Source organism: Vitis vinifera, chromosome 18, assembly GCF_030704535.1.
Source record: "Vitis vinifera cultivar Pinot Noir 40024 chromosome 18, ASM3070453v1".
Lineage (NCBI taxonomy): Eukaryota > Viridiplantae > Streptophyta > Magnoliopsida > Vitales > Vitaceae > Vitis > Vitis vinifera.
Genome location: NC_081822.1, coordinates 29,549,814 through 29,577,582, shown reverse-complemented (window position 1 = coordinate 29,577,582; position 27,769 = coordinate 29,549,814). Strand labels below are relative to the sequence as shown.

General features: G+C 32.7%; 2 protein-coding genes and 2 long non-coding RNA genes across 7 annotated transcripts; all 4 read right to left on the bottom strand.

Annotated features, from left to right (window-relative positions):
* Positions 1-785: 785 nt before the first annotated feature.
* Positions 786-1,348, bottom strand: LOC132253085 (uncharacterized). Its single transcript, XR_009464866.1, has 3 exons — positions 1,231-1,348; positions 985-1,068; positions 786-860 (listed from the first exon to the last, which is right to left on the bottom strand). It is a non-coding gene; the product is annotated as an uncharacterized LOC132253085 (long non-coding RNA).
* A 1,321-nt stretch (positions 1,349-2,669) lies between these two features.
* On the bottom strand, positions 2,670-3,931 carry LOC132253248 (uncharacterized). Its single transcript, XM_059734959.1, has 3 exons — positions 3,827-3,931; positions 3,357-3,728; positions 2,670-2,958 (listed from the first exon to the last, which is right to left on the bottom strand). The coding sequence occupies exons 1-3, from the start codon at positions 3,881-3,883 to the stop codon at positions 2,725-2,727; spliced, it is 663 nt and encodes a 220-aa protein (XP_059590942.1). The 5' UTR covers positions 3,884-3,931; the 3' UTR covers positions 2,670-2,724.
* A 7,998-nt stretch (positions 3,932-11,929) lies between these two features.
* On the bottom strand, positions 11,930-12,709 carry LOC104881758 (uncharacterized). Its single transcript, XR_787701.3, has 3 exons — positions 12,511-12,709; positions 12,202-12,324; positions 11,930-12,062 (listed from the first exon to the last, which is right to left on the bottom strand). It is a non-coding gene; the product is annotated as an uncharacterized LOC104881758 (long non-coding RNA).
* A 6,659-nt stretch (positions 12,710-19,368) lies between these two features.
* Positions 19,369-27,161, bottom strand: LOC100245933 (TMV resistance protein N). Of its 4 annotated transcripts, none has more exons than XR_002031906.2 (7): positions 26,543-27,161; positions 25,088-26,180; positions 24,506-24,904; positions 23,313-24,407; positions 22,602-23,160; positions 20,226-21,047; positions 19,369-19,621 (listed from the first exon to the last, which is right to left on the bottom strand). XR_002031906.2 is itself a non-coding variant. In XM_019225410.2 (7 exons), exons 1-6 carry the CDS (start codon positions 27,046-27,048, stop codon positions 22,606-22,608), a joined length of 3,504 nt encoding a protein of 1,167 aa, XP_019080955.1. In that variant the 5' UTR covers positions 27,049-27,161; the 3' UTR covers positions 20,810-21,047; positions 22,602-22,605. The 4 variants fall into 4 exon arrangements, 3 of the variants coding, with proteins under 3 accessions (XP_010661242.1, XP_019080955.1, XP_010661240.1); XM_019225410.2 differs by lacking the exon at positions 19,369-19,621 and having other exon boundaries at positions 20,810-21,047; positions 25,088-25,854; positions 25,999-26,180; XM_010662940.3 differs by lacking the exon at positions 20,226-21,047.
* Between the last annotated feature and the right edge of the window lie 608 nt (positions 27,162-27,769).

Below are 27,769 nucleotides of genomic sequence, written 5' to 3'. Positions count from 1 at the left end.
TTCATATTTAAAAAGATTATGATTATTTTTTAAAATAAAACATATTTGGGAAAATATCTAGAATTATGTGAGCGATCCAAAGTGACAACTATATGGCACAGATATGATTGCATAAAAATTTAACAATAAATTCAGGTTATCTATGAAGCTAAATAGAGATTCAAACATCAGCCTATCATGCAATACATTACACAAAAGTAAAGCTTAAGGAACTTTAGCTTAAAAATGTCCATAATACAAACACATAAAGTGAGAAACCGGAATTCTTAATTGCTATTTCTCATGTATACTAAATTTAAAAAGCATGGTTATCAAGCCAATGATGTAAAATAATAAAAACTTCATCACCAATATAAATTTTCTGAATGAACAAAATATAATGGTAATTTTTGAGTAGTAGAGACCATACCTCTAAGAGTATGATGTTGGTCTTAAAATTTCTGCAACTCATGAGGGGATTATGTTCATAGAGATACTTCATTGGCAGCTTCTAGAGCTATGCTCAATCACTTACCTAGTCTACAAATTGGTTGAAGAGATAAAAATAGAACAGTTAATTTGAATGAAATGAAAATTAAACTACAAACCACATTTTCGACACTTGAAAAAACTTAATTAGAAGTTAATTAAGCAATGTAATTTGAACTTCCATTGGTTGTATATAAATATATAGTAATCCATCATCTTGTAGTTTTAAATTCATTGAAAAATAAATAAGTTAAGCAATGAAACAAAAAATTTATTTTATGAAGAAATCTTTATGTTTTATGAGGGTGATGATGTAACTTACAATGTTGTGGTATAACACCATGGCCAAAATTAGAAATCTTCATGTTCCCTTTTGAACCAACAAGAACATTCTGTAGTTGAGAATGAAAACAAATGATCACATGAGAACAACAAAATTCCAAGTGTATATCCCCTTGTAGAAGATCTTTAATAGGAGGCAAGAAATAATAAACTTGATATCCCTATGAAAAAAACCTTTTTTGTGGCAGTAGCTCATGAACTATTAGAAACTTGGAAAAACTTCCAACTTTCAGCTTCAAAAAGTTTCCCTTTGGATGCCTGTGAGTCATGCATGCAGTTAACAACTTAGTTCAGTTATGGGAAATTGGAGAAATATCATGACAATAGAAAGAAAATATTATCAACTTGGTTGTGATTCCATCAAACAATTTACTTATAATCATAGTTTGGTTCAAAAGAGAAAAAAAATAAAATATTAACCTCAACAAAAGTGATAGTTGGATTGGGCAAAAGTATGATCTATTTCCATACAAAAAAGTGTCTTCAAAGCCTTCAAACAGAAGAGAGTATCAACTGAGTGACCAGCATTACCCATTCTGATCGTACTTCGTTCAACTCATTTTTGCTATACGATTTTTTTCCGTGAAACTATTAAGGAGTAATGTAAACAATTTAATCAATTACATTGAAAAAAAAGGTAAAAATTGATATATTGGAAATTAATAAACTGGTGCATACCTTTGATGTAAGACATCCTTGATCAGCAATAATATCTCTCATATATCTCATCACATAGTATCCACATTCAACACTACCTGGTTGTGTTGGGCACTTTATGCATAAAAATAAATCATTGTAGAATACACCAATTTTATAGTTAGTTGTAGGATATCTTGTACTTAATTAAACATTAAGAAATGGTATTAAAAATTGCATTACCTAATTTATATGAATTACTCACCCCTACTACAACCCATGTAGGCTCCCTCTTTGATGACTTATGCTTTTGTGGTGGATGAATTCTAAGGGCCCTACATGAAGAAAATAATATTTGTTACCAATTATGCTTCATGCTCTTGTATTGAGAGAAAAACTTACATATTAACAATCTCCTTGAGATCATCAGAAGGTTGGTCTTCTAATGAGTCAAGGTAATATGCAATCATAGTCCTTGTTTCCAGTGCCACCAAAACCCAATGATAGCTACAAAATTTTACATAAATTTAGTTATATATTAATTATGATTGATAAGTTTACCAACATAGCTTACTTAAGTTCTATAACTTACCCTGGGTTGTATGGAATGAAAATAAAGTCAGCATGATTTGCATTCATCAATCGATTAGCAATAACCCTTGACCTACTTTCCTTGCTTGCTTCCCCCATTCCAGCTTTGGAAACCAAAGCTGGATTTACAAAAGCAAATCGTCCTGCCATCTTCGCATCAACCATCTTTTTATGCAAATGCCTAATTTAATTTCACATACCATTAACAAGAAGTTAATATTTTAATGCAACTAACATTTCAACTCTCCTAATATGATTATAATTAAAAGTTAAACTATAATGAAGCAACTAAAATATATGAAAAAAAAAAACAAAATAAATGTTCCCTCACCATATATAGAACATAAGACAGTTAGATGACACCTCTGTTGATGAAATTATCATATCCATATCATCATTCATGAGAAAGCTCTTACAAGACTCTCCAAAAACATCCTTTGTGATGTTTACTGCATGTACTTTCCCTTCCTTGAGCAGTAGTCCAACCAATGTAGCAAAGTTCTTAATGTCTACGGGGTTCTCATCCTTAGAACTTAATCGTGTTTCTTTATTCCTTTGTTTCTTAAATTTCTTTGAATCCTATAAAACAAAGTGTATGATTGCATATATAATTATTGTCCTTGAAAAAATAAGTTATAATTACTACCAAGAAACTGTTAATGAAAATTGAAAAAAAAAAAAAAAAAACTATACCTGGATGGGATGAGTAGTAAGACTGACCATTTGGGCAGGCCACAAAACTTGATACCCAAGAGCCTCTCCAATAGTTTTAATTTGGTTAGGAATAGGCACAGGAAGTGGTGCATTTGGCTCATAAGAAGCATCCACAACAACTAAGAAGTTAACACCACATTCAAGTATAATTGTGCCAGCTGCAACTACATTTTCCTTTGTCCCTATGGCCAATTGGCATTTCCTAACCTATAAAATTAAACAAGATTGTTTACTTATATGCAACCATTGAAAATTTAGAATTTTACTAGGAATGTAAGAGTTAGTTGAGGAAAATTGATTCATCAAGGTCAAATATGATGCTTATTTACATAAAGGTTTTAAACCCTATAAACCCTAAATTAAAAAACTAGTGCTTGTACCATATGAAAAGTTTTTTCCATAGTTAGCTCATTCATCATGTAGGTGGGACAAACCTAGACAAGTAAAAACTATATTTAAACCCCATAACTTTCATTCTTGAAGGATGAAAATGTCTCTTAATGAGTTGGTATTTGAATAGTTTCAACTAGATGAATGAAATGAAATTTCTAACTTTATGTGTTATCACATAGGAATTATAGAACATAATATTAATCACAACATACCTTGTTTGCTTTTTGCACTATTGGGAGATGGTCATCAACTTGACACTTAGGTTGCTCAATAGCTTGAGGCAGGACAATTTGATTTTGCTTAACATTAGAGCTGCTAACATCAGATTGAGGTGTGCTAGGCATCATCTGAGAAAGTTGGGCTAAAATATTTGCCTCAAACTTAGATTGTCGCTCTTGAGATTCTTTCACAAATTCCCGCATAGCACTATTCGCCATAGAATGGAAATATTGGTGTGGTGTATAATGCTTGCCTTTAGCCCGTACTCGACCACTGTATTCGGGAGTGCCCAGTGCTTCTGTAAGTATGTCATTATTGCCACTAAAAATTCGACCACTTTCTCGTGACTCTTTCAACATCTTGTCCTAAAACCACAATGATGTTATTAACTTCAATGTCATATTGGTTACTATAAATAAAGTCTTAAAATAAATGAAATATGTGTTAGAAAATGTATACTTACAATCTTCTCCACCACTGGTATGACAACTTCATCATAAGTGCCATCTTTCTTCTCCATTGCTTTCTTCCATAATATGCTTCTATCAATGATTTCTGTATAGCCACTTGTTGCCATCTATTAAGATATTAGAATGTACTGTAATGAGTCTTTAATCAATTTATGCATAAAATAAAAGAAAATAAGAAACTATCATTAACCTACCATTTCATCCTCAAGACCAGCATATCCCTTCCTACTAAGATGATGATTGTAAATATGCTTCTTCCTTCTTTCTTTTTGAACTTCTCTAAAATCCTACAAATTTTATTTTATATTTAGTAAATGTGAATATGAGTATAAGGCATGAAGATGAGTTTAAGTTGACCTGAAATCTTTTAGACAATCTTTCCTTCACAAATATAGTCCAATCTTCATCTTCAATAAAAATATATTCAATTGGTGGTTTCTTCAGGACCTCTGGTTGGTCTTTGAAAGGAATGACATACTTGATAGTCAACATGTTCTTGAATGATCGAAAGCATTTGCCCATCGTTAGCATACAATTCCTCCTACTTTTACTATCCAGTGTAAAAGAAGCCTATAAATCATTAATATAGTTATTAGTAATTAAAAATGTTTCATAAACTGAATTGGAAAAAGATTATATACCGAAAAAACTATTTTACCTCAATGGTGTCCCATAGGTTATTCTTCACTTGTATAGGTACATCTCTCCAACTATTATATCTAATCGGCACCATAGTACGTGCCAATACGCCTAAAAAACTGGTAAGATGCACAGAAGCTTGTCCAACATAAATGCCATCAGGATTGTACTTTATCACCAACTTTACCCCTTTGCTCCGATTCTTGATAATCATTGACTTTCTAGTTATCCCTTTACACCTCCTTTTTGTAGGTGGTTTTTCTTCTTGCTCTAGATCTGTACCTGTAATAAAAAAAATTATAAAGTTTAAAAGTAAGTTTATAAAATATCCATAAATCCATACAAATTTTGTATGAAATATCTAAACAAAATTTTAAGTATAAAAATTTCAATTGCATAAGGCATTACCTAATGAATTGATCTATTTCGAACATAATATTGAAAATAGATCTGTCAATGTTTTTCTAAAGCCAATCTGACGTTAACTAAAACTAAAACCATAACAATCATCTAATAGTACAGACAAATGAACCAATAAGCATAAGGTTTACCTTATAGAAAACTGTAGTAGCATATCAGGTCACCGCATAAAATACAAACAACAACTACTTAGTTAGACAGATACATGTTATAATAAAAACTAAAATGCATTTTGAAATAAAGTATAAATTTGAAAACATCATTATAACAGGGCTACACTTCAGTTACATATACTATTTGTTCTCAACCCAAATCCCCTCACAATCGCCTCGCATACATATTGCATCAGAGTCATCCATAGCATCAAATGATTCAACTTGTGGCAAAGAAGATATGACTGGATGGTGTTCAATAGAGTTATCCATGAGATCATCACCCTCGTCCCTTTCCAAGAAGTCTTGTTGAGGAGTTGATAAAACAACTGACCATCTTGGATCAAGTTCATCTTGTACATAGAAAACTTGCTTAGCCTGGGAGGCTAAAATGAAAGGATCTGATTTATGAGCCATTTTGCTGAAGTCAACTAAGGTAAACCCAAGATCATCAACTTTGATTCCATTCTTATTATCAACCCAATCACACTTGAAGATTGGAATCCTGAACATGGTATAATCAAGATCCCAAATCTCAGTAATAACCCCATAGAAACAAAGCTCACCAAATACTGGATTTTTATCCTTGGCACTAGCAATTTGCATTGTTGTAGCTACAATTTTGACTCCACTATTTTGGGTAGCTCGTAAATCATCACGCTCCTTGGTATGGTAGCGACACCCATTAATGACATAGCCATGATACTTAAAAACATAGTGGCTAGGACCATGAGCTATCCATTTAAGGGTTTCAGATACAGGTTCTTCATTACCAATGGCAACTTCAACCTGTATAAATAAGTTATAGTTATTACCAACATAATTAACCAAGAGTGTAAAGAATACAGTAAGTTTTACTACCACTCTATTACCTTTTGTCTCAACCAATAAGTAAAAGTACGCATATGCTCATCTTGTAGCCACTTTTGTCTTTTAGCTTGACGTGGATATTTCATTTTCAACCATTTCATGTGATCTCTATGAAGTCATGTATAATAATTTTATAGTTAGTATCCTATATTTATTATAAGCATGATAAATAAAGAAACAAAAGTGTGTCCCACTTACTCGACATAAGGTTGGATGATTGTTGTATTCTCCAACACATAATGATGTGCTTGTAACCATAAATTGGAATCAACCTTCATGGTATGACCTCCAAATATAGATGCCCCAACTTTTTGGTCAATGTTTGAAGTACTAGGAATTCCAATTGCCTCAACATTTGATAAGTACTCTGTACAAAACTCAATGCCTTCTTCTGCAATATAGCATTCAGCGATGCAACCTTCGGGTCGATTACAATTTCGTACATAGCCTTTTAACACTTTCATGAACCTTTCAAATGGGTACATCCACCTAAGGTAAACTGGTCCACAAAGTCTCACCTCTCTTACAAGATGCACAGTAAGATGCACCATGATATCAAAGAATGAAGGTGGGAAATACTTTTCAAACAAGCACAATGTCACCACAACCTCATTTTGTAACTCATCTAATGTAGGAACATCAACCACTTTACTACAGAGAGTATTGAAAAAAGAACTCAATCTACAAATGGCATTCCTCACATGCTTTGGCAAAATAAATCGTAATGAAACAGGCAATAATTGCTGCATTAATGTATGGTAGTCATGGGATTTCAAGCCATAAAGCTTCAAGTCTTCCATTGACACAAGGTTTCGAAGGTTAGAGCAGTATCCATAAGGAACCTTCAATTGTGAAAGAGTTTGGCAAAATACCTTCTTTTCCATTTTCGAAAGTGAATAACATGCAGGAGGGAGATAGGTTCTCTTTGATTCAAACTTTGGTGCCAATTCGCTCCTTAAGCCCATGTCTACAAGATCTAAACGACAGTTCAGTCCATCCTTTGTCTTACCTGGAATGTTGAGTAAGGTACCAATGATGCTTTCACAAACATTTTTCTCAATATGCATTACATCCAAATTATGACGAACATGAAGATATTTCCAATACTCAAGATCAAAGAATATGGACTTCTTCTTCCAACAATTTGGATTGCTAACTTTGGATTTACCACGATTAAACTTTTTTTTCCCCCATGAATTACAAATGACTTTGACTTTTTTGAGAATTTCCTCTCAAGTTAATATTTGTGGAGGTAGCCTAAACTCTTGTTCACCATCAAATGCTTTCTTTTGTTTCCTAAATGGATGGTTGCAAGGAAGAAATCGTCTATGTCCTGTATATGAGTTCTTTTTTCCATGTTTCAATCTACGAGAATATGTTTCTTCCCCGCATATTGGACAACCAAAATATCCTTTAACTGTGCACCCAGACAAGTTTCCATACGCAGGGAAGTCACTGATTGTCCATAATAGAACAGCTCTTAATGTAAAGAACTCTCGTTGATGTGCATCATAAGCCTGGACTCCGACCTCCCACAATGTTTTAAGATCTTCTATCAACGGTGCTAAATAGATGTCAATGTCATTACCAGGTTGTCGTGGACCTGAAATTAACAAAGATAACATCATAAATTTTCTCTTCATGCACAACCATGGAGGAAGGTTATAAATTATCATGAGAACAGGCCAACAACTATGTTTGCTACTTAATGAACTGTGAGGATTTATGCCATCTGCTGAAATGGCAAGTCTCAAGTTTCTAGGTTCTGAGGAAAACTCGGGCCATCTATGGTCAACTAGCTTCCATGATGGTGAGTCTGATGGATGACGCATTTTACCATCGAAATCTCTTTCTTCGGCATGCCATATGAGCTCTTTTGCAATTTTTACTGATTGAAACATTCTTCTAAATCTTGGAACTGGAGGGAAATACCACATTACTTTCGCTGGAACCCCCTTCCTCTTTTTAGTTCCTGTTTTATCTGTCTTCCACCTTGAAGTTCCACAAGTAGGACATGACGATGCATCTTTCAACTCATTCCTATAAAGGATACAATCATTAGGACATGCATGTATTTTCTCATATTCCATTCCCAATGTATTCAATGTCTTTTTTGCTTCATACATAGACAAAGGCAACTCATTATTCACAGGCAACATATTTCCAAGCATTTCTAAAAGCTCTGAAAAGCTTTTATCAGACCACCCAAAGCGTGCTTTTAGGTTGTACAATTTAATCAATGCAGACAATTTTGTAAAGTTTCTACAACCAGGATATAACGGTTTTTCTGCATCTTTCAATAATCTTTGAAATGATTCTGGGTCATTTTTACAATCCTCCTGTGCAGCTTGAACCATTTCTATTGTACTACCCACATCATCAAATTGAACTTTATCATAATGTTCTACTCTTGTAGTTGGTGGTCCACTTGGAGCTACCTCTCCATGCCAATACCATGTATAGTAACTTTGATCAATTCCATGGAAAAACATATGCTCTCTAATCTTTTGAGGAGTATGGAATATCATATTACCACACTGTAAACATGGACATTTAATGGAGTTTTTATTTACAGAATTTTGTATTGCAAATGTGATAAAATGTTCTACCCCATTCTCATACTCCTTCGATCTTCTATCCTTTGAGATCCATGAACGGTCCATTTTTTAATAACAAACTTCCAATAGTGATCAAACTTCAAATTGAAGAAAATATCAACATTTTCTGTGTCATTCGTTTAGCAACCTCGCTTTCTTCTGTTCAAAGAATAATCAATAATCAATTTAATACAACATTTGTTTAAGAGGCTAGATTTAAGAGAAAAAGGGTAAGCATTAATTTTCTAATCATTATGACTTTTGTACATATATTTACACTATTGGAATAACACGCTAATTATTGACAATTTTTAAAAAAGCCAAGAAAAAAAAAAGTCATTGTATGTGTTATATGTAGTAGTGATTACGAAGCTATAAATGTTATTGACCTTGAGTACTTGCATTAAAGGTGATGCATAACCTCAATTAAACAAGTGCATATTAATATTATTAACATATACAATTCAAGCTATGTTGCATGTTTTATGCCATCTAACATCTCCAACATTGTAAATTAGGGAGTGGTTCCTATCCCATATAGGAATACATAATCTCTATGTGTCAACTGCCAATGTGCTCAATTTAATTTTAAAAAAATTTTGGCAGCATTTCCCTATGGTTCTCCAAGTACACAAAATGGACAAAACATAATATGTCACCTTGTCCAAGTATGTACCCAGAGAACAAGAGGAAATAGTACCAAAATTTATTTAAAATAAATTAAGAACAAGCAATTAACTTCATAGATATTATGTTTTCCTACACTGTCCAATCGGACAATTCAAGCATCATTTGTAGAGAAAAGATCTTTATCACATGGTAGACAATTTAAAAGTTGTCAACGTGAAACTAGCATAGATAAAACCATTTTCACCTTTTGACAACTAAAATGTCTTTACTATGTAATAACATAAACTTTTGTCTCACAATGATACTTGAACGGGAACTCTAAGGTTGCATGCAAGCATAGTTGAGTAAAATTAAAACATGATTACTAATTGGAATATTACAACAAAACAACATAACTCTCATTCTATCATGTTTATCTTAAATATGTAACATTTAACATGGAGGCCTAAAAGCCTTTTCACAACTTAGAGAGCAACATCTTCTACAAAAAGGTCCACACCAAATTTAATCAAAATAATCTAAATTGACAATTTTAAATACACATCAAGTAATTATCCTACAAAACAAATAATAAGACAATCAATATTTAATAATTAATTTTATTTTTGTCTAAATTTTAGCCTATAATGGTATTTTGTGAACTATATAATTTAAACTTGTCTCTATGTTGTGCTTTTGCATTTGGTTTTTTTTTTTTAGATTTGTGTTTTTGAGAAGAATTCACAAGCATTATAGGGATAATATATGGTTTAACATATATCTTTTTCATTTAAAATAAAAATTATGAAAATAAAAATATTTTTTGTTTGATTAAAATTTTAATCTCTTTATTATAAAACTAATATAATATACATCTAAATAAAAAGTGAAGAAATTCTAGATGCCTATGTAAAATAAATAAATAGTGCATTGTAATGGAGAAATCGAGAATTAATTTTAAACCATATATCATAATATAGGAGCACATAGTAATGAACATGGAACATAGTGTTCATAATTTTAAAAATTTAATAAAAAATTTTTGAAATTATAATTTTAACCTTTTAAGTATCTATACTAAGTAATCATGGTAATAGGAAATTTATCCCAAATACCCCTTAGAGCCAAATATCCTAAAATTGTTTTTAGGTTATAATTAAATTTTGTGTTATCAATTTTATTTGTACTATTTTCTATTTTCAAATGGTTTGGTAAATTATTTTAATATATTTATAATCAATCAAGTAAATTATTTTAATAACTTATAATATATATATATATATATATATATATATATATATATATATAATAGGCTACCAAAAAATAATTTGTGAAAAATGCATATTTCATGAGTTAGTTCAAAAATTATCATTTGGTAATACAAATTTTCAAAATCACAATTAAAATTTACCAAATGTTAAATGTTTATGAGAAAAACATTTTCGATTATTACCAAAGACTTCCAACATTATGATAAATGCTTCCAAACTACCTTCAATATATTTTAGGTAGAATCAATAGTATTTGTGTTATAATTATATTTATTTATTAAATTGATTTTATTTATTTGGATTAGAGAATTAATATATTTACTAAAATTATATTTTTCCCATCCTTTTTTCCAAAATCAAAATAGATTTTATAGAAAATATAGAAAGTAGAAGAAGAAAAGTGTAAAATAAAACTAAATTTAATGAACATCTAAATTTTAATTCAATTTTTTAACGTACTACATTGTATCAAAATATTGAATTAATGTATATATGGTAATATTTAATTAATTAAATATAGTAATTAAAAAATATTGTAATTAATGAAATATATATTTAATTAATATATATATATATAGTAATATTAAATTTACTAAATATTTAATTAATTCATAAAAAAATATTTAAAAATAGTATAAAGATAACATAGGAATATTTAATTAAAAAATATTAGGGCGTCAATTCCATTTTCTATTAAATGGAAATAAAACCAAAATATTGCCATATAGAATTTATCCTATATAGAATATTCCTATAAAACCAAAAATATTTAAGGTTTATTTTTAATTCTTTGAAATGCTTTCTATATATTGCCATATAGAATTTATCATATATAGACGTGCACACACTAAGTGATCCACAATTGTCACTCTTTTGACTTCATTAAGGATTCCAGATCAAATAAAGTAAAAAGTCTCAAAAATGGAATAAAACATTGATATATTCACCAAAAAAAATAGCCCAAATTTTGCCATCAAGAGAAAGATATATAAGAAAATTTTTGCAAGTTTTAAATGCTTTGACCAAATGAAATCTCTAAATAAGGTATTGAATATCCTAACAGTTGGAATTACAGTTTAAGCTTTTATTGCCCATTAAAAAAAATAAAAATCAGAGGGTAACAAGCTAGAACTTTTTAGTGAATCATTTTTTTTAGCCCAATTCCATGTGTAGGTTCCATTAATTGCATGATTAGCTAATCTAGGCTTCCAATAGAAAGAAATTTCCTTGCTGAGAAAACACTCTATGCAAAACTGATGTCTCAGTGCTCAGGCCCATAGTTCCATTCGGAACTTATTCTGGGCTCCAAAGGGTTGTGGCCATCCAACATGTACTCTCGAGTCCTGCTAGGACTGCCCTTAAGACTCCATGTTTCAAAATCATCCTCAAACACATTCATTTCGTTCTTGGGAAGAAGCTATCAACAGGGGATGCTGCAAAGCTCCTCCAAGAAGAAGCAACAAGAATCATTTCATTCCAAAGCACAATAGAAAATTATTCCATAATTGTTTTTTTTAGGGAAGAATCACTCACAAATTGCTGCTTTCCAATTGGAGCACTCCACTTCAAACCACGAACAGAGATGAAGCTCTCATTATCCCAATTCACCAAAGCCCAAACATTTCTCTCACCACTCTCTTTCTCTTTGAAATTGGAACAAAGCAGCCAAACCTGTACATACCCAAATAAACATCAAACTAAATTAAAATTCAAAGCCCCAAAATCAATTTTGAAATAAATTTTCTGCATATTTGTAACTGATTTATCCACTTTCCCTACAACCAAACACTCAAAATGAAAAACCACTTACTTCAATCTTGAGAGACCAACGAAACCCTAAGATTTTGAAACAACAAAGACACCACCACCAATGCTCCCAGCCAAGGCTTTCCCCTCTTCTCCATTTCCAGACATTGACGTTCTCTACACCACTCTGAATACCAACCAACTACAACCCAAATCAAAATGCACTCAAAGAAACCAAAAAATTTAACCTTTCCAACTGAAATACCAGATCTTGAAAACTCTAATAGATTGACTGCGTTCAAGCTTTGAAAACGCATGATTCCAATTCTATTTTTTTTTTATTATTGTTTTTTTACCCACTGTTAGAAATTACCTGACACAATGGAGTGTTTTTGGGTGTCTCCGATGAGGTGCTCTCATTATCACCAGTCAGTAGTTGATCGTTCGATAGTTGGGCGTCTCCGACGAGTTTGCTAAAGGCAAGAAATCAGGGCATCTCCGACGAGTTTGCTAAAGGCAAGAAATCAGGGATGATGGGTTTAGTTTTCTAGGTTTTTTCAGATGAGGCGGGATATTTGTTGAGACAAAGCGGGATGTTTGAGAAATGGGGAAATATGACTATATATAAATAATAGGAGACAATGACACTTCTTAAAACTGCCAAGAATGATGAAGTGCAATAATGACGCTTACATAAAACACCATGTTTATAAACCGCCATTATTCTTTTATACAATTACTGTTCATTGCATTCCTTGTCACTTTTTAGAAGCGCCAAGGATTTAAACGCCATTATTTACAATTTTTGTAGTAGTGAACCTAAGGAAGCTAGTGAGAAATGAGCAATTCATCTTATCCGAAAACAAGATGGGCTCGCATGTGGAAGCAATAGGGGTATGTTATTTAACTTTAAATGGTGGTTTTGTTTTGGAATTGCAAAGGACCTTTTATGTACCAAGTTTCTCATGAAACTTGATTTCAATTTTTAGACTTGTACTGTTTGGATATTCCTTTCATTTTTCATAAACATCTTTCAATTTGATTTATAAATCTGATTGTGTTGGGAATTATATTTTTTCTAATGGTCTTTATTGCATATTCTTACAAAATGATACCACTTATAATTCATTACATGTCCAAACTAGCATTAAGAGATGTGTTGTTAATGAGGATTCCTCTACATTGTGGCACCGGAGATTAGGTCATATCCCCATAGATAGAATCAAAAGGTTGGTGAATGATGGTCGGGGTACTTAGTCCTCTATATTTTACTAACTTTGAGACTTGTGTGGACTACATTAAGGGAAAGCAGACCAACAAGTCAAAAAGAGGTGATACTAGGAGTTCCGCCATATTAGAGATCATATATACTGATATATGTAGCCTTGACATGGACTCTCATGGTCATAAATACTTCATCTCTTTCATAGATGATTTCTCACTATACATGTATCTCTACATACTTCATAACAAAAATGAAGCATTAGATGTCTTTATGGTTTTCAAGGCAGAAGTAGAGAAACAATATGGTAAACAAATTAAGATTGTGAGATCAGATAGAGGTGAAGAATATTATGGTAGATACTTGGAAGATGGACAAGCACCTGGGCCATTTGCGAAGTTTCTTCAAGATCATGGGATTGTTGCTTAATATACCATGCTTGGTTCTCCAGACCAAAATGGTGTAGCAGAAAGAAGAAACCAAACTTTATTGGACATGGTGAGGAGTATGCTTAGAAGCTCAAAACTTTCTAAATTTTTGTGGACTGAAGCACTTAAGATAGTAGTGTATATATTAAATCGAGTTCCAACCAAGGCTGTCCCAAAGACGCCATTTGAGTTATGGAAAGGTTGGAAACCAAGTTTGCAACATATGCGCATTTAGGGATGCTCATTTGAAGTGAGAATTTATAATCCACAAGAGAAGAAAATGGACCCAAGGACTATTAGTGGGTATTTCATTGGATATGCTGAAAAGTCTAAGGGATACAAATTTTACTGTGCATCTCACAACACTAGGATTGTGGAATCAAGAAATGCTAAATTTCTTGAATATGACTTGGTCAGTGAGAGCGATCAATTCAGAAACATAGTTTCTGATATTGATCATACAGAGTCTCAACCTTCCACTTCAAGTGATAGATTGTTTATTGTTCATAACACCCCTCAAGTTCAAACGGGTGTAGAACAAACAATCGTTGAAGTTCAACCAGTTATTGAAGTTCCACAAGTTGTTGACAACATTTCAGTAGATCAAGTTGATTAGGAGTTGCCTGACACTTCTGAACAACAAGTTGAACCTCATACTTCCTCAGAAGATATTGGTGCAACCTTAAGAAGGTCTAAAAAGTCAGCAATTCCTAGTGATTATGTAGTGTATCTACAAGAATTTGACTACAATGTAGGAGCTGAAAATGATCCCAAATCTTTTTCACAAGCCATGAGTTGCAAAGAATCATAATTGTGGTACAATGCCATGAAGGATGAGATGAGTTCCATGAGGTGCAACGATGTTTGGGACCTTGTTGAGTTGCCTAATGGTGCAAAATCCATTGATTGTAAATGGGTTTTTAAGACAAAGAAAGACTCATTAGGCAACATTGAGATATACAAGGCCAGATTTGTTGCAAAGGGGTTCACTCAGAAAGAAGGAATCGATTACACAGAAACCTTTTCTCCTGTATCTAAGAAAGATTCCTTGCACATTATATTGGCATTAGTAGCCCACTTAGATTTAGAATTGAAACAAATGGATGTGAAAACAACATTTCTTAATGGAGAGCTAGAAGAGGAGGTTTACATGAAACAACCTAAAGGATTCCCCTCTAGTGATGGTGAGCAATTGATTTGTAAGCTTAATAAATCCATATACAATTTAAAACAAGCATCTCGCCAATGGTATTTAAAATTCCATAACATAATTTCTTCATTTGGTTTTGTAGAAAATGTTATGGATCAATGCATATACCTTAAGGTCAGTGAGAGTAAAGTTTTCTTGTTTCATACATGGATGACATCTTACTTGCAACCAATGATAAGGGTTTACTTCATGAGGTGAAAAAATTCCTTTCTAAAAATTTTGACATGAAGGATATGGGTGAGGCATCTTATGTCATTGGCATTAAGATCCATAGAGACTAATTTCAAGGAATCTTAGGTCTGTCTCAGGAAACCTATATCAATAAAGTTTTAGAGAGATTTTGGATGAAGGATTGTTCACCTGGTGTTTGCCCTATTGTGAAGGGAGATAGGTTCAATTTGAACCAATGCCCAAAAAATGATCTTGAGAGGAAACAAATGAAGAACATTCCATATGCTTCTACAGTCGGAAGTTTGATGTATGCTTAGGTCTGCACAAGGCTTGACATTGCATTTGTTGTTGGAATGTTAGGACTATATCAGAGTAACCCAGGTATGGACCACTAGAAAACTGCAAAGAAAGTGATGAGATATCTTCAAGGAACCAAAGATTACAAGCTTATGTACAGACGAACAAGCAATTTAGAGGTTGTTGGCTACTCAGATTCAAACTTTGATGGCTGTGTTGATTCGCGTAAATCAACATCTGGATACATTTTTATATTAGCCAATGGAGCTATATCTTGGAGGAGCGTTAAGCAAACGTTGACTGCTACTTCTATTATGGAAGTTGGGTTCATATCTTGTTTTGAGGCTACTTCACATGGTATATGGCTTAAGAGTTTCATTTCCGAGCTTAGAGTTATGGATTCAATATCTAGGCCATTGAGTATATATTGTGACAATTCAGTTGTAGTCTTTATGGCAAAGAACAATAAAAGTGGAAGTCGAAGCAAGCACATCGACATTAAGTATCTAGCCATAAGAGAACGTGTTAAAGAAAAGAAAGTGGTTATTGAGCACATTAGCACTAAATTGATGATCACTGATCCTTTTACTAAGGGCATGCCACCGTTGAAATTCAAGGATCATGTAGTGAACATGGGACTTAGTTCCCTTATGTAATTTTTATTGTACAAACTCTTATTATGATGTTTTCTCATATTGATGTGCATCTTTATTTAATTTTGAGAAAATTTAACTTCATTGGACCAAGAATGAACATAGGGTTTATTCATTAAGTAATATTGGCACATAAAGTATAATGTTAAAAAATGAATACACTGTAATACATGGAAGGTAACACTCGTTATATAGAGGACTTATCGTCATGATTCATGTATTTGTTACTTAATGCGGATAATTGATGGACTAAGATAGGACATTAGGTTAAAGGTGTGGACCAAGTGGGAGAATGTTATCAACTACATGTTCACACACGTTCACCACTCTGAAGTGGTCCAACACCTGACCACGTCCTCCACCAGCCATCTCACATCCCTGCGGTTAAGGAGCATGTTCTACAAACTGCTCATAGTGTGGCAAATCAAAAGCAACATGGTATGATGGGAAGCCACAGATATATAGATCTCTCATGATCCCAAACTCGTCTCGCTGCTGTTTTTTATCTTTAGAAATACATCATCTAAAAGGAGATATCAGAGTTTGGAAATCAAGGCTTGCACCGATTACAATAACTCAAAACAATGGCTAGAGGTAAGTAAACGATTCTCAGTCTTTTTCAGATTTGATTCATGTTGCAAATGTTCATATACTTGGATCGAATATATATTGCATGTAATTATCTTACATATGAAGATTATGTTATTACTATTTTAAATAGTTTTTTGGTGTTAAGGAAATTTAATTGAAAGTTGGTTCTTGATTGATGGAAACTACATTCATAGATAGGTAGTCCTCTAATTTTTAAAGCCGAATTTTGATTTTATTGATTCTTTTAGGCTATATTTGATTTCCTATTAAGGAAAAAAAATAGAAAAGAAAAGTAAAAGGAAAAAAAAAATAAGAAAAATAAAAAATAGATTTAAATTTAATAATTATTTTATATATTATTTGAAACTCACATATTTTTTCTCTTCTATATAAAAATTAAATAACTTACAAACATATCAATTTCTATTTAATTTTAATTATATTTGATTTTTTTTTCTTTTTTTATGTTGAAATCAAATATGAAAAAATTAATTTTTTAACGTTTTTTTTTTTTCTTTCTTTCCTTAACTTCCGGAGCAAACATAGCCTTAGAAGGTTAGCCATGTAAATGCAAATCAAGAAGACTGAAGTCTTGTGTGAAGACACGATCATTCAATTGAAACATTTATTAATGAACCGAGCATGGCTTGTCCCACTGTACGTGCAGCCTTTATTGTCCATGCATTAGTTGACGTCAACAACGAAAATTCTATAATAATTTTGCCCCTTGACGTATAATACAAGCAGCACCTAGGCAAGTTTGCCCCTTGACATATGTTATGCACCAATATATATATATTAAACGTTATCATATAAACAAAATATTAAAATAATATTTTAAAAACAAATTAATTATTTTGTAATTAAATGAAAATATTTTATTTAATTTATTAGCAAAAATATAAAAATTATTATAATAATTTTTCTCATAGTGTTTTTAATATCATTAATATATTAATTAAATATTAAAAAATTAAACATTTATCATCATTTGTTTTATATCATTTAATATAATTGAATTAAATATATTATAATTTAAATATTAAATACATTTTAAAATTAGACATATTATAATCAAATATCACAATATTATTATCGAATAATATTTTATGTAATTTAATAATCAATGTACACTTATTAAATTTATATTTTTTATTGACACATACAATATTATTATCAAATATGATAAATTATAAAATATATATTTATATTTTTATAAATTTTAATCAATTTAGACCCACCATGTCAAAATATATGTCGATATATCCAATATATCTATAAAATCGAAGTACTGATATACTCATAATTACTGATATTTTCATCCTTGAATATCCTCCATGTGTCAGTGAAAAATGGCAATTAATCATTAAAAAATTGGAGTTTATATTTTATATAATTCTTTTATTTTTTATTGCTTTACATATTTATCACATTAATCATATTTTGAAAAATCGTCTATCACTTAAGTTTTAATTTATATATATATATCCTTAATGTTGTTTCATTTTTAATGATTTTATTTTAAGAATATTAAAAGGATAAATTTATTCAAAAATAACTAAAATATCAAAACAATTAATGAAGTTATAATATTTTACAAAATATAATTTTAATTAAAATTAATTTGATACAATAAATTATTAATATAACTTTTGATAATTTTAATTATTTAAATAAATTAATATCAATGCAAGTATTTCAAGTAAGAACAAAATATTATCACCACAATTTTATTTTATTTTTTATGAAATTTTAGAAATTAAATTTCAAATAAAATATTTTATATAAAATCTTAGACTTTCAAGATGAAATTTCAAAATGATTTAATTTTTTATTTGAAATGTAATAAAACATTTTATAATAAAAAATAGTTTTTGATTTTTTAATAGATGAATATAAATATGTTTGAGGAATTTAAGATAATTTTACTTGAAAGTTTGACCAATATATATTATTTTAATTTTAAATTAGAATGATAAATTTAAATTTATTGAAAGTCGAAGTCAAGTTAAAAGAATTTTAAGAATTTAAAAAATATTAAAAATTACTATTTCTTTAGGTTTTTATGTTAATCATAACTCCTAAGCATCATCACCAGCTCTTGTCCCATGCCACATCTAACATACCCATTCTACAAATCATGATCATAGTTGCTTTAAGCCCCTCTTGCATGGGTAGCTTATTTAACTTTTAGATGCAAATTGGTTTTTCATTAAAATATAAACTTCCTTATAGTTGCTTTGGAATACAGCCAAACCATTCTAAACTTGAATGGATTTAAAGAAATAGGCTTATTAATTGTATCAGTAATAGGTCATTCCATCTTCGTTGTGATTATCTGCCACCCAAACCTTTTTATTCAGAAGCATTTATTTGCACTACCATGAGAAATTGTAAGATTTCTCGTCTTACTATCTCTTGACACTGGTTTGTATGCTCTATATGTTTGCAATAAGAAGTTCATGAGTGTGTTGTGAGATACAATGGTGGAAAGAAGCTTCTAGACATAGTAAAGCTCTCACTTCCTCCAAATTCTAAAGTTAAAGAGATTATATGTGCCAGTGAGAAACTTCAAGCTACACAAATGTTCTCCAAGATTAAACATGATAGATTAGAAAGAACAATGATATACATGAAAACTTTAACATGACCCCACATATGACAAATCCTTAAAATAATATAACATATGATAATGCATGCTTTCGTATCTGAAAGAAGCTTATTTCAATTGGTTTAGTAAGAGATTTCTACACCTTCTAGAAAAACTTTTAACTCTGTTATTAAGAAATATCTAATGCAAGCTCACATGGAAAGAGATAATAGTGTTAATGGGTTCAAATCTTTACACCAACACATTACGATCTATCTATTGCTTCATCAAACTTTCACCAGAACAAGAGACCGTGTGTATCCTGCAAAAAGGCAAGGCCAAACACATACATAAGAAAATCAACATGACTTTATCACTTGCATTCAAAATGGAAGGCATAAACAAGTTCAAATGTCTTAAACAAAAGTATCATTCAATCTAGAAAGGAAAAAAAAAAATTATATTCCAATGTCGGCTAAATTGTTGATAACTTCATAATAAAGTTAATTATAGAATAAGAGAGTGAGAGAGAGGGAGAGGGGGAGAAAGAAAGGGATAACCCTAATTGTAGTGACCTCAACCTTTAACAAGAGCAAACTATTATAAAATATTAGCAGGTGTATATATATATATATATATAAACATAATATATATAAAGCATATGCATGGATGCATAATTTCTAAAAATGTTTGATAAATCATATGGCTAACCAAGATATTTAGTTTAAAAATTATCAGACAACTTGTAATAGTTGAGCTTCCTACATCCAAAATTCAATGGTAGAAATAAAGAAAAAAGGAAACATTTTAGGAGCTATAAGAATGTGAACAATTACGTACTAAAGAGTTACTGGGGATATTATTATTAGGAATATGAGTACTTTCAAGCCTCATAATGCCACAAAACCATTGGCCACTACCACTACCTCTAAATAGTTTTCATCAGCACCAGCTCGTCACGTGCCACTCCTAACGTTCCCATTCTACAAACCATGATCAAAGTTGCTTGAAGCCCCTCCTGCGTGAGTAGCTTGTTTAATTTTTAGATGCAAACAGGCTTTTTATTAAAATATGAACATGCTTATAGTTGCTTTGGAATTCAGCCAAACCATTTTAAACTTGAATGGATTTAAAGAGATGGGCTTATAAATTACATCAGTAATAGGCCATCCCATCTTCGTTGTCACCCAAACCCCATTATTCCGAAGCACTTATTTGCACTACCATGAGAAATTATAAGATTTCTAGTCTTGCTATCTCTTGACACTAGTTAGTATGCTCTGCATGTTTGTAATAAGTTCATGAGTGTGTTGTGAGCTACGGGGGTGAAAAGAAGCTTCTTGACGTAGTAAAGCACACTCACTTCCTTCAAATTCTAGAGTTAAGCGATTGTATGTGCCAGTGAGAAACTTCAAGCTACACAAATGTTCTCCAAGTTTAAACATGACAGATTAGAAAAAACAATGATATACATGAAAACTTTAACATGACCCCACAAACAACAAGTCCCTCTTAAAATGATATAACATAGGATAATGCATGCTTTCAAGTCTGAAGCTTATTTCAATTAGTTCAATAAGAGATTTCTACACCTTCTAAAAACTTTTAACTCATTACTAAGAAATATCTAATGCAAGCTCACATGGGAAGAGATAGTAGTGTTAATGGGTTCAAATCCTTAGACTAACACATTACAATCAATCTATTGCTTCATTAAACTTTCACCAGAGCAAGAGACCGTGTGTATCCTGCAAAAGGCAAGGCCAAACACATACATAAGAAAATCAACATGACTTTATCACTTGCATTCAAAATGGAAGGCTCTAAACAATTCTAAAAGGGTATGGTGCTATATCAAAACTAACAGACTAAACATTTTCAATCTCTATCTAGAGTAAAATATGACTATAGCAATGCTACAAGCTAATCAAGTTTGTTTTTCAAACCTGTACCTTAGAAATAGTAAAGATTCTGAATACTTTTTGAGTTTTTTCACAATGAGGTCTTTGCAATTATTATGATGAGTCCATGGAAATTGCCTATTAGAACACATCTGAACAAGATACATAACTAAAACTCAAAACGATTTTGTGGTAACCCCTTAAAATCTAATGACAATTAGAAGAAGAAAAAAATGTGACGTAATTTCATAAATATTATGACCATTATACAATCTACATATAAGTCATGATATAAAAGTGTGATTAAGGAGTGCGCCAACGATGGTCGAGCCTAAAAGGCATATAACATGCATTGTGAAACCGAAACCCCACATTATATAATAATCTACATACACCAGTGTCATCAACTTAACATCAGAAAATTAGTATCTAGACATTGAAGTAAATGAATTGGTCAACTTGGAATCATCAGCACTCCAGTAGAAATCAATATTGAGTTAAACCATGGTACATTTCAAAGCCATATTTGTGTTAATAAACCCAAGAATAAACACATGTCAAAACATTAATTCAACTCAACATCCCATTGAAATAACATTTGGTATACCCTATCAAAAAAACATATACAATTTTTAAAGTCATTTGTCATTTGAAATGAGCTCTAATTAACATTCAGATAAAAATTTCTAATAATATATATATACGTGTGTGCGCATGGATGCATAATTTCTAAAAATGTTAGATAAATCATACTGCTAACTGAGATATTTCGCTTTTAAACTATCAAGACGACTTGTAATAGTTGAGCCTCCTACATCCAAAATCCTATGGTAGAAAGGAAAAAAGGAAACTTTTAGGAGCTATAGAGAGAAATGATTTTTGGGTTTAGCTTGTTAGATCTCAATTGGATGGTGAATATGTTTAACATATCTTTTCTATATCACTTATTTGAGTGAGACAATTATGTGTTAGAGATCAGCTGAGAAAGGGTGGTATATCAAAAGCTCCAACAAGCTTCTTCAAGGAGAACCACCTTCAAACCTTTCATTGAAATCTGACAAAAATTAAAGCATTTTTCACTAAATTGAAATGAAATGATTGAACTTAAAATGAATTCTTGTTTTGGTCACTAAAGACTTTTTCTAATAAAATAAATAAAAAGTTTTTCTGTTTTTTAGATTTTCAAGAAATGAAATAAAACTCGTTTCCATTAAAAAATTTATTTAATTAAAAACACAATATTTAGCAGTAGTTTTGAAAATTGATTAAGGAAAAAGATCTTTAATTGAAGAACTTAATTAAAGAACTTTATCAATGATATTTAATTATCAACAAATAAGTATCATAATACGTCAGCAAAATATGCTTGAAGGAAGATGAAAAAGTTTGCAAGAAGCTTACTGCGTTAGCACAAGTGATGTACTGGGTGTTTGGTTATGGGCAGAGGGCTTTCAGATTCATGCCCTTCTCCAAGCCAGATGGTGCCATAAGGAAAGCTGCACTCTCCATCTTTATCCCCTTGCTCATATGCTAGACGAACCCCACACTTTTTCACCACTACTTCAGGCTGCACACATACTATACACGACTTTATGCAATGTCCAGAAAACAAAATCTTCAGAGTGCCGCTCCGCTCCCCGAACCACATGCGGTCATCCTCCTGTCCAACAAGTGATTGATACCCAAACCACACGTGGTCACCTTTCATTGGACTCCACGTTTGAAGCATGTATGAATCATATTTGTGCTCTCCACGATACAGAGAATATTGTAAATAACCCCAATCAATGGGGTCTGCGTGGAAAACAGCACAAACAGCCAATCCCATCAACTTGGCATTGTACCAATGTGGAGGCAGCTCTACAGTTACTGAAGACCCCATATTCTGATGGATGAACCACTCTGGAATGCTACTTCCAGGAACAATAACATGGAAGTCATTATATGGAACAGGGGAACCCTGCATCATGAAAATGTAAAGAAACATTCTTCGATTAGTATACAAAGATTATTTTGTGGGATTCCCTCAATTGATTAAAACGATATTAAATTATGTTTCAAGAATACTTAGCCTAGGCAAACAAATATTCACTCAGTGAGAAAGAGAGAAACCTTATTTGCATCCACAAATTTCGGTATTGATGAAGCAAGCTGAATCCCCTGTAGGATAGCTCCCACAGTGTCGCTGTGCTCATTCTCCACTAGTCGGAAGCAATCAGAAAATGTGAAGTTCAATTGGTTCAACTTTCTGGATGCACATGCACTTAATGAAAAGGTTTCCAGGGAAGGGCAATGATCGGCATATACTTTTTGAATGGTTGATGGAAGCTCTGGCACTGATTGAAGACTCTTGCAGTGCGACAGGGAGAGGTACAAGAGCTGAGAAAGTCTATTGAGGCTGGCAGGTATGGTAATGAAATTGTTTTTGCTCAGATCTAAACTTTCCAACGACGATAGGGAGCTAAGATCACTGGGCAGTGCTCCTTCCGATAGGTTGCAGTCACTTAAGGACAAAGTTTTCACGGAGGATAAATTCAACAAAGAACGCAGTTGCAAACATACTGTTGGTGATGACCATAAAGAGAAAACCACATTCCTTTTCTTACATCCTGCCAATGATAATACCTGAAGGTTTGTCAAAAGAGTAATAGAGGGTGGAACCTCTTGTATACCACTTCCATCTGCATTCAGATTTACTAAACATCGTAGGCTACCCAACTCATCTGGCAACTTCTTCAGTTCTGAGCAACCAGCCAGAGTAAGAATCTGAAGAGACGTCAGCTTGCAAAGGCTTTGTGGAAGACTCACAAGTTTTTTACAATTCGTCAAATTCAACAAAACAAGCCCATTTAGGCGTCCAATCGATGAAGGTAGTTCTCGTAGGGCAGTCTCATCAAGCAAAAGCTGTCTCAAACTCTTCATATTTTCCAGCATCTCTGGAAACTTCTTGAGTTTTGAGCAGCCAGAGAGAGTAAGAATTTGAAGAGAATTCATATGGATGCTGCTTGCAAAACTCTTGAGGTTCTTGCAGCCTTCTAAATTCAGGAAAATAAGCTTCTGGAGAGCTCCAATGGATGGGTGAACCTTGACCATACTTGTACAACCTTCGAGAATTAGCCTCTCAAGGTTTGGGGCTCCAGAGAAGTCTGGGGTTCTGGTTAGATATTGAGAGTGGCTAAGTTTGATGAACTTCAACTTCTCAAATGACTGTCAATAAAAATCAGGGGAAAAAAAGAACAGCACTTTAATAAATTTTATCATTCATTGATTTAAAGAAAAAAAATGCATGTATAGAGCAATCCTACCTTGTCTCCTTTCCATAGTTGTTCAAGCCGACTAGAGCACATATTTAGCTCAACAAGCTTCTTTGGATGAAAATTTGATGGAAGGGACTTCAAAGGGTATTCATGCCAATAGAGAGATCTTAAGTTGTTGGATAGAAATTTTAAATCTCCAGATAAATGCAATTTACAATCAGTTTGCATCTCATCAGCTCTTTGTATCTCATGGGCTCTCCATCTCCAAGGATGATAAGTAGTATCAAATAACTCTTTTTCAGATAAATATTCCAAGCTTCCATTCATTTTCACATTATAGAATCGGAGCACTCTTAATCTGTTCATCTCTGTAAAGGCACCAGCACTGAAGTGTAGCTCTTTCGAAGCAGACAAATCGAGGACTAGGCCTTCAACTGCTTCAGTCCCCTAAAATTAACCAAAAAGAAAAAACAGTAGTTAAAAAGAAAGAAAATCCTGAAAACAACAAACTACCCTTTTTCTTTCGTACTTTTTTAAGGGCGGTTGGAGGAATGAAGTTTGAAAACAACATAATGCATCTTTTATGGTAGAAACTGTTGAACTGCAAGTAAAATGGTATTTAGGTCTTACCGTATTTGTTGTTAGCACATGATTTACTTCATCATGAAACCACAACCTGCTACGTTTGCCAGGGTATTTAACATTTTCTTGCCGAACAATTTCCCAGCCCATTTCTTGTAATAGATTATGCATACATAACTTATTATTTGAGACAAGAATAAGAGAATTTTCTTCAAGAACCCTTATGTCATTAGCTGGAAAGAAATCACAACTTTCTAGTATTTTTGCAACAAAATCTTTGTCTTGCCCTTTAAAGAAGCATGCAATATCTAAAAATATATCCTTCTGATTATCGTCTAATCCATCAAAACTTATTCTTAGCACCTTCTGAACATCTTTGTGTGGAATTCTTTTGAGTTTATCCAATGCACTCTTCCATTCATCTATGGTTTTATTTTTTACAAAAGAACCCAACACTTTAATGGCTAATGGAAGGCCTTCAATATATTTTACAAAGTTCTTGCATAGCTGCATGTAATCTGCTGTCGGAAGGTCATGTTTAAAGGCACACCAACAAAAGAGCTTAAGAGCTTCATTGTATTTTAATCCCTCAACATTGTAAATTGCATCCACTCCATGCATATTTAGCAAAGTTTTATCTTTGGTTGTTATGATAATTCGACTTCCTGCACCAAACCAGTCATGATTTCCTGCTAAAACCTCCAACTGCTCATACATATCCACATCATCAAGAACAATAAGGACCTTCCTAGAGTGAAGCCTTTCTTTTATAAAATTGATTCCCCTGTTGAAATTTCCTTTATTTAGATTTCCACCTGAAATTTGTGAAAGGAGTTCTTCTTGTAAATAAGCTAGACCATGCCTCTGAGATTCTTCTCTAACATTTGGAAGAAAGCAATAACCTTCATCAAATTGAGCATAGATTTTGTTATACACTTGATAAGCAATAGTACTCTTACCAATGCCAGCCATGCCCCAAATTCCTACCATTCGAACATCAACTGACCCAATATCTAATAATTGAGCCATGTCCTGTAAGCGAGAACCCATCCCAACAAGACCCTCCATGTTGCTTGAGGATGCATCAATCAATTTATTAAAAATCATGGTAACGACCTCATCGATAACCTCAGTTTCATGTCTGCAAAATTCAAATTGAGAACAATCACATGGTCATATTTTTTAAAAGCCCTAAGTAGACAAATAAAAAATAGAAGAATTAGAGCAGTATACTGAGATTTGTTCTAATTCACAACTGAAAAAAGAAGGTAGAGTAAATATAACTTAACAAAATGAAGTTAAAATTGGTCAATTTGTTAATCCGTCGGTGGGAACACATGGTGGCCAATAAAAGAAGAGTCATGAGGCACTCTCCCAATTGACTGGTACATATTTCAATTTCCAGTATGAGATTTAAGCAGAGCTTAGGAGGAAAAGAAGCAAAGAAAAGAAACGAAAAGAAGACCCAAGTAGAAGCAAAAGAAATGCAGTTTGTAGAATTACCTATCTCGTGAATCATACCCAGACAGTCCGGATGCCACAGTTAAAGCTTTTCTCCACTTGAGCACTTTCTCCGACTTGTCCCCGTAAATATGGTCATGTTTGGCAAATGCTTCTGCAAAACTCTCGGTTTGTTTTCTTACATGAGAGGGATCCACGTTATAAAAAACCGGTATAGCTGTATGTCCCATCACTTCGACGCAGTCAAGAATCTTTGTGAGTTCATCCAAACACCAACTTGAAGAAGCATAGTTTTTTGAGAAAATGATGATGGAAAACCTTGACTCTTCGATTGCCTTGAGAAGTGCTGGAGATATCTGTTCGCCTCTCCTGAGTTGGTCATCTCTGAAAGTCTTGATCCATTTTCGACGGAGCTCCCGGTGAAGATGGTCGGTAAAGCTTTTGCGGGTGTCTTCACCTCTGAAACTAAGAAAGACATCATACTTCCATTGATGGGAGGAAGAAGACGAAGAAGAAGATGCCGAGAGATTGGTTGGAGACCATGCCATTGCAAAATTGGAAGAAGAATGGTTGGAAGATTGGTAGCTAAAATGCACCTATAGATTAAGGCTAAACTAAACCAAGATATATATGGCGTGACAAGCAAACTACTCTGAAAAAAAATAAATTAATTCCAAAGTTTCATTATCATGGAGGAAATGATATTCTCTTTTTCCACAGCATAAAGTTTTTAGTCTTAGACAAAAGCAATAAGTACAAAAGAATAAGTCCAAAAGAAAAAAGGGACATTGAGAAACACAAGAGAGAGTAAAAGAATACTGTGCACATGGACACACTGAACGCATCACTGCACATGCACAGATCATGCCAATAGTAGCTACGTGCCCATAATAATAGTAGCTGCTCCCTGATTTAAGCTCATCAGCTATCACCCATCTTTTGGCTGCCCAAGATATATATCCTTTCACCCATCCGCTATCACTCCTGCTACAAAATCATGCTTCTTTTTTGGCACACCTCAACACAGCCCCTCGTATCAACCCATAACCTTAGTGTAGCTGCCACCAGCCGTCCCTAACAGCCCTCTGCCGGCCCATAATCTAGCAGTAAGACAGCTCATCCTAAGCTGCCAGGACCCATGCCCCATTGCTGTCATGGCCACACCAAAGACCTCAAAACCCCGCAACTTCCTCACCGATTCCTCTGTCCTTTCTCTTTCCCTGCAATTTTCTCTCTCTTTCGGAGCATGGATGAAAGGCCAGTCACTCT

What these genes read in the sequence shown, in the direction of transcription:
- LOC132253248 (XM_059734959.1), bottom strand. Translation starts at nt 3,883, where the DNA reads ATGGAGAAGAAAGATGGCACTTATGATGAAGTTGTCATACCAGTGGTG. An exon ending in TACCAGTGGTGGAGAAGATT is followed by an intron (nt 3,729 to 3,826) that starts GTAAGTATACAT and finishes TTGTGGTTTTAG; the next exon opens with GACAAGATGTTGAAAGAGTC. An exon ending in TAGTGCAAAAAGCAAACAAG is followed by an intron (nt 2,959 to 3,356) that starts GTATGTTGTGAT and finishes TTAATTTTATAG; the next exon opens with GTTAGGAAATGCCAATTGGC.
- LOC100245933 (XM_010662940.3), bottom strand. Translation starts at nt 27,048, where the DNA reads ATGGCATGGTCTCCAACCAATCTCTCGGCATCTTCTTCTTCGTCTTCT. An exon ending in ATGTGCTAACAACAAATACG is followed by an intron (nt 24,905 to 25,087) that starts GTAAGACCTAAA and finishes GGTTAATTTTAG; the next exon opens with GGGACTGAAGCAGTTGAAGG. An exon ending in AACTATGGAAAGGAGACAAG is followed by an intron (nt 24,408 to 24,505) that starts GTAGGATTGCTC and finishes TTTTATTGACAG; the next exon opens with TCATTTGAGAAGTTGAAGTT.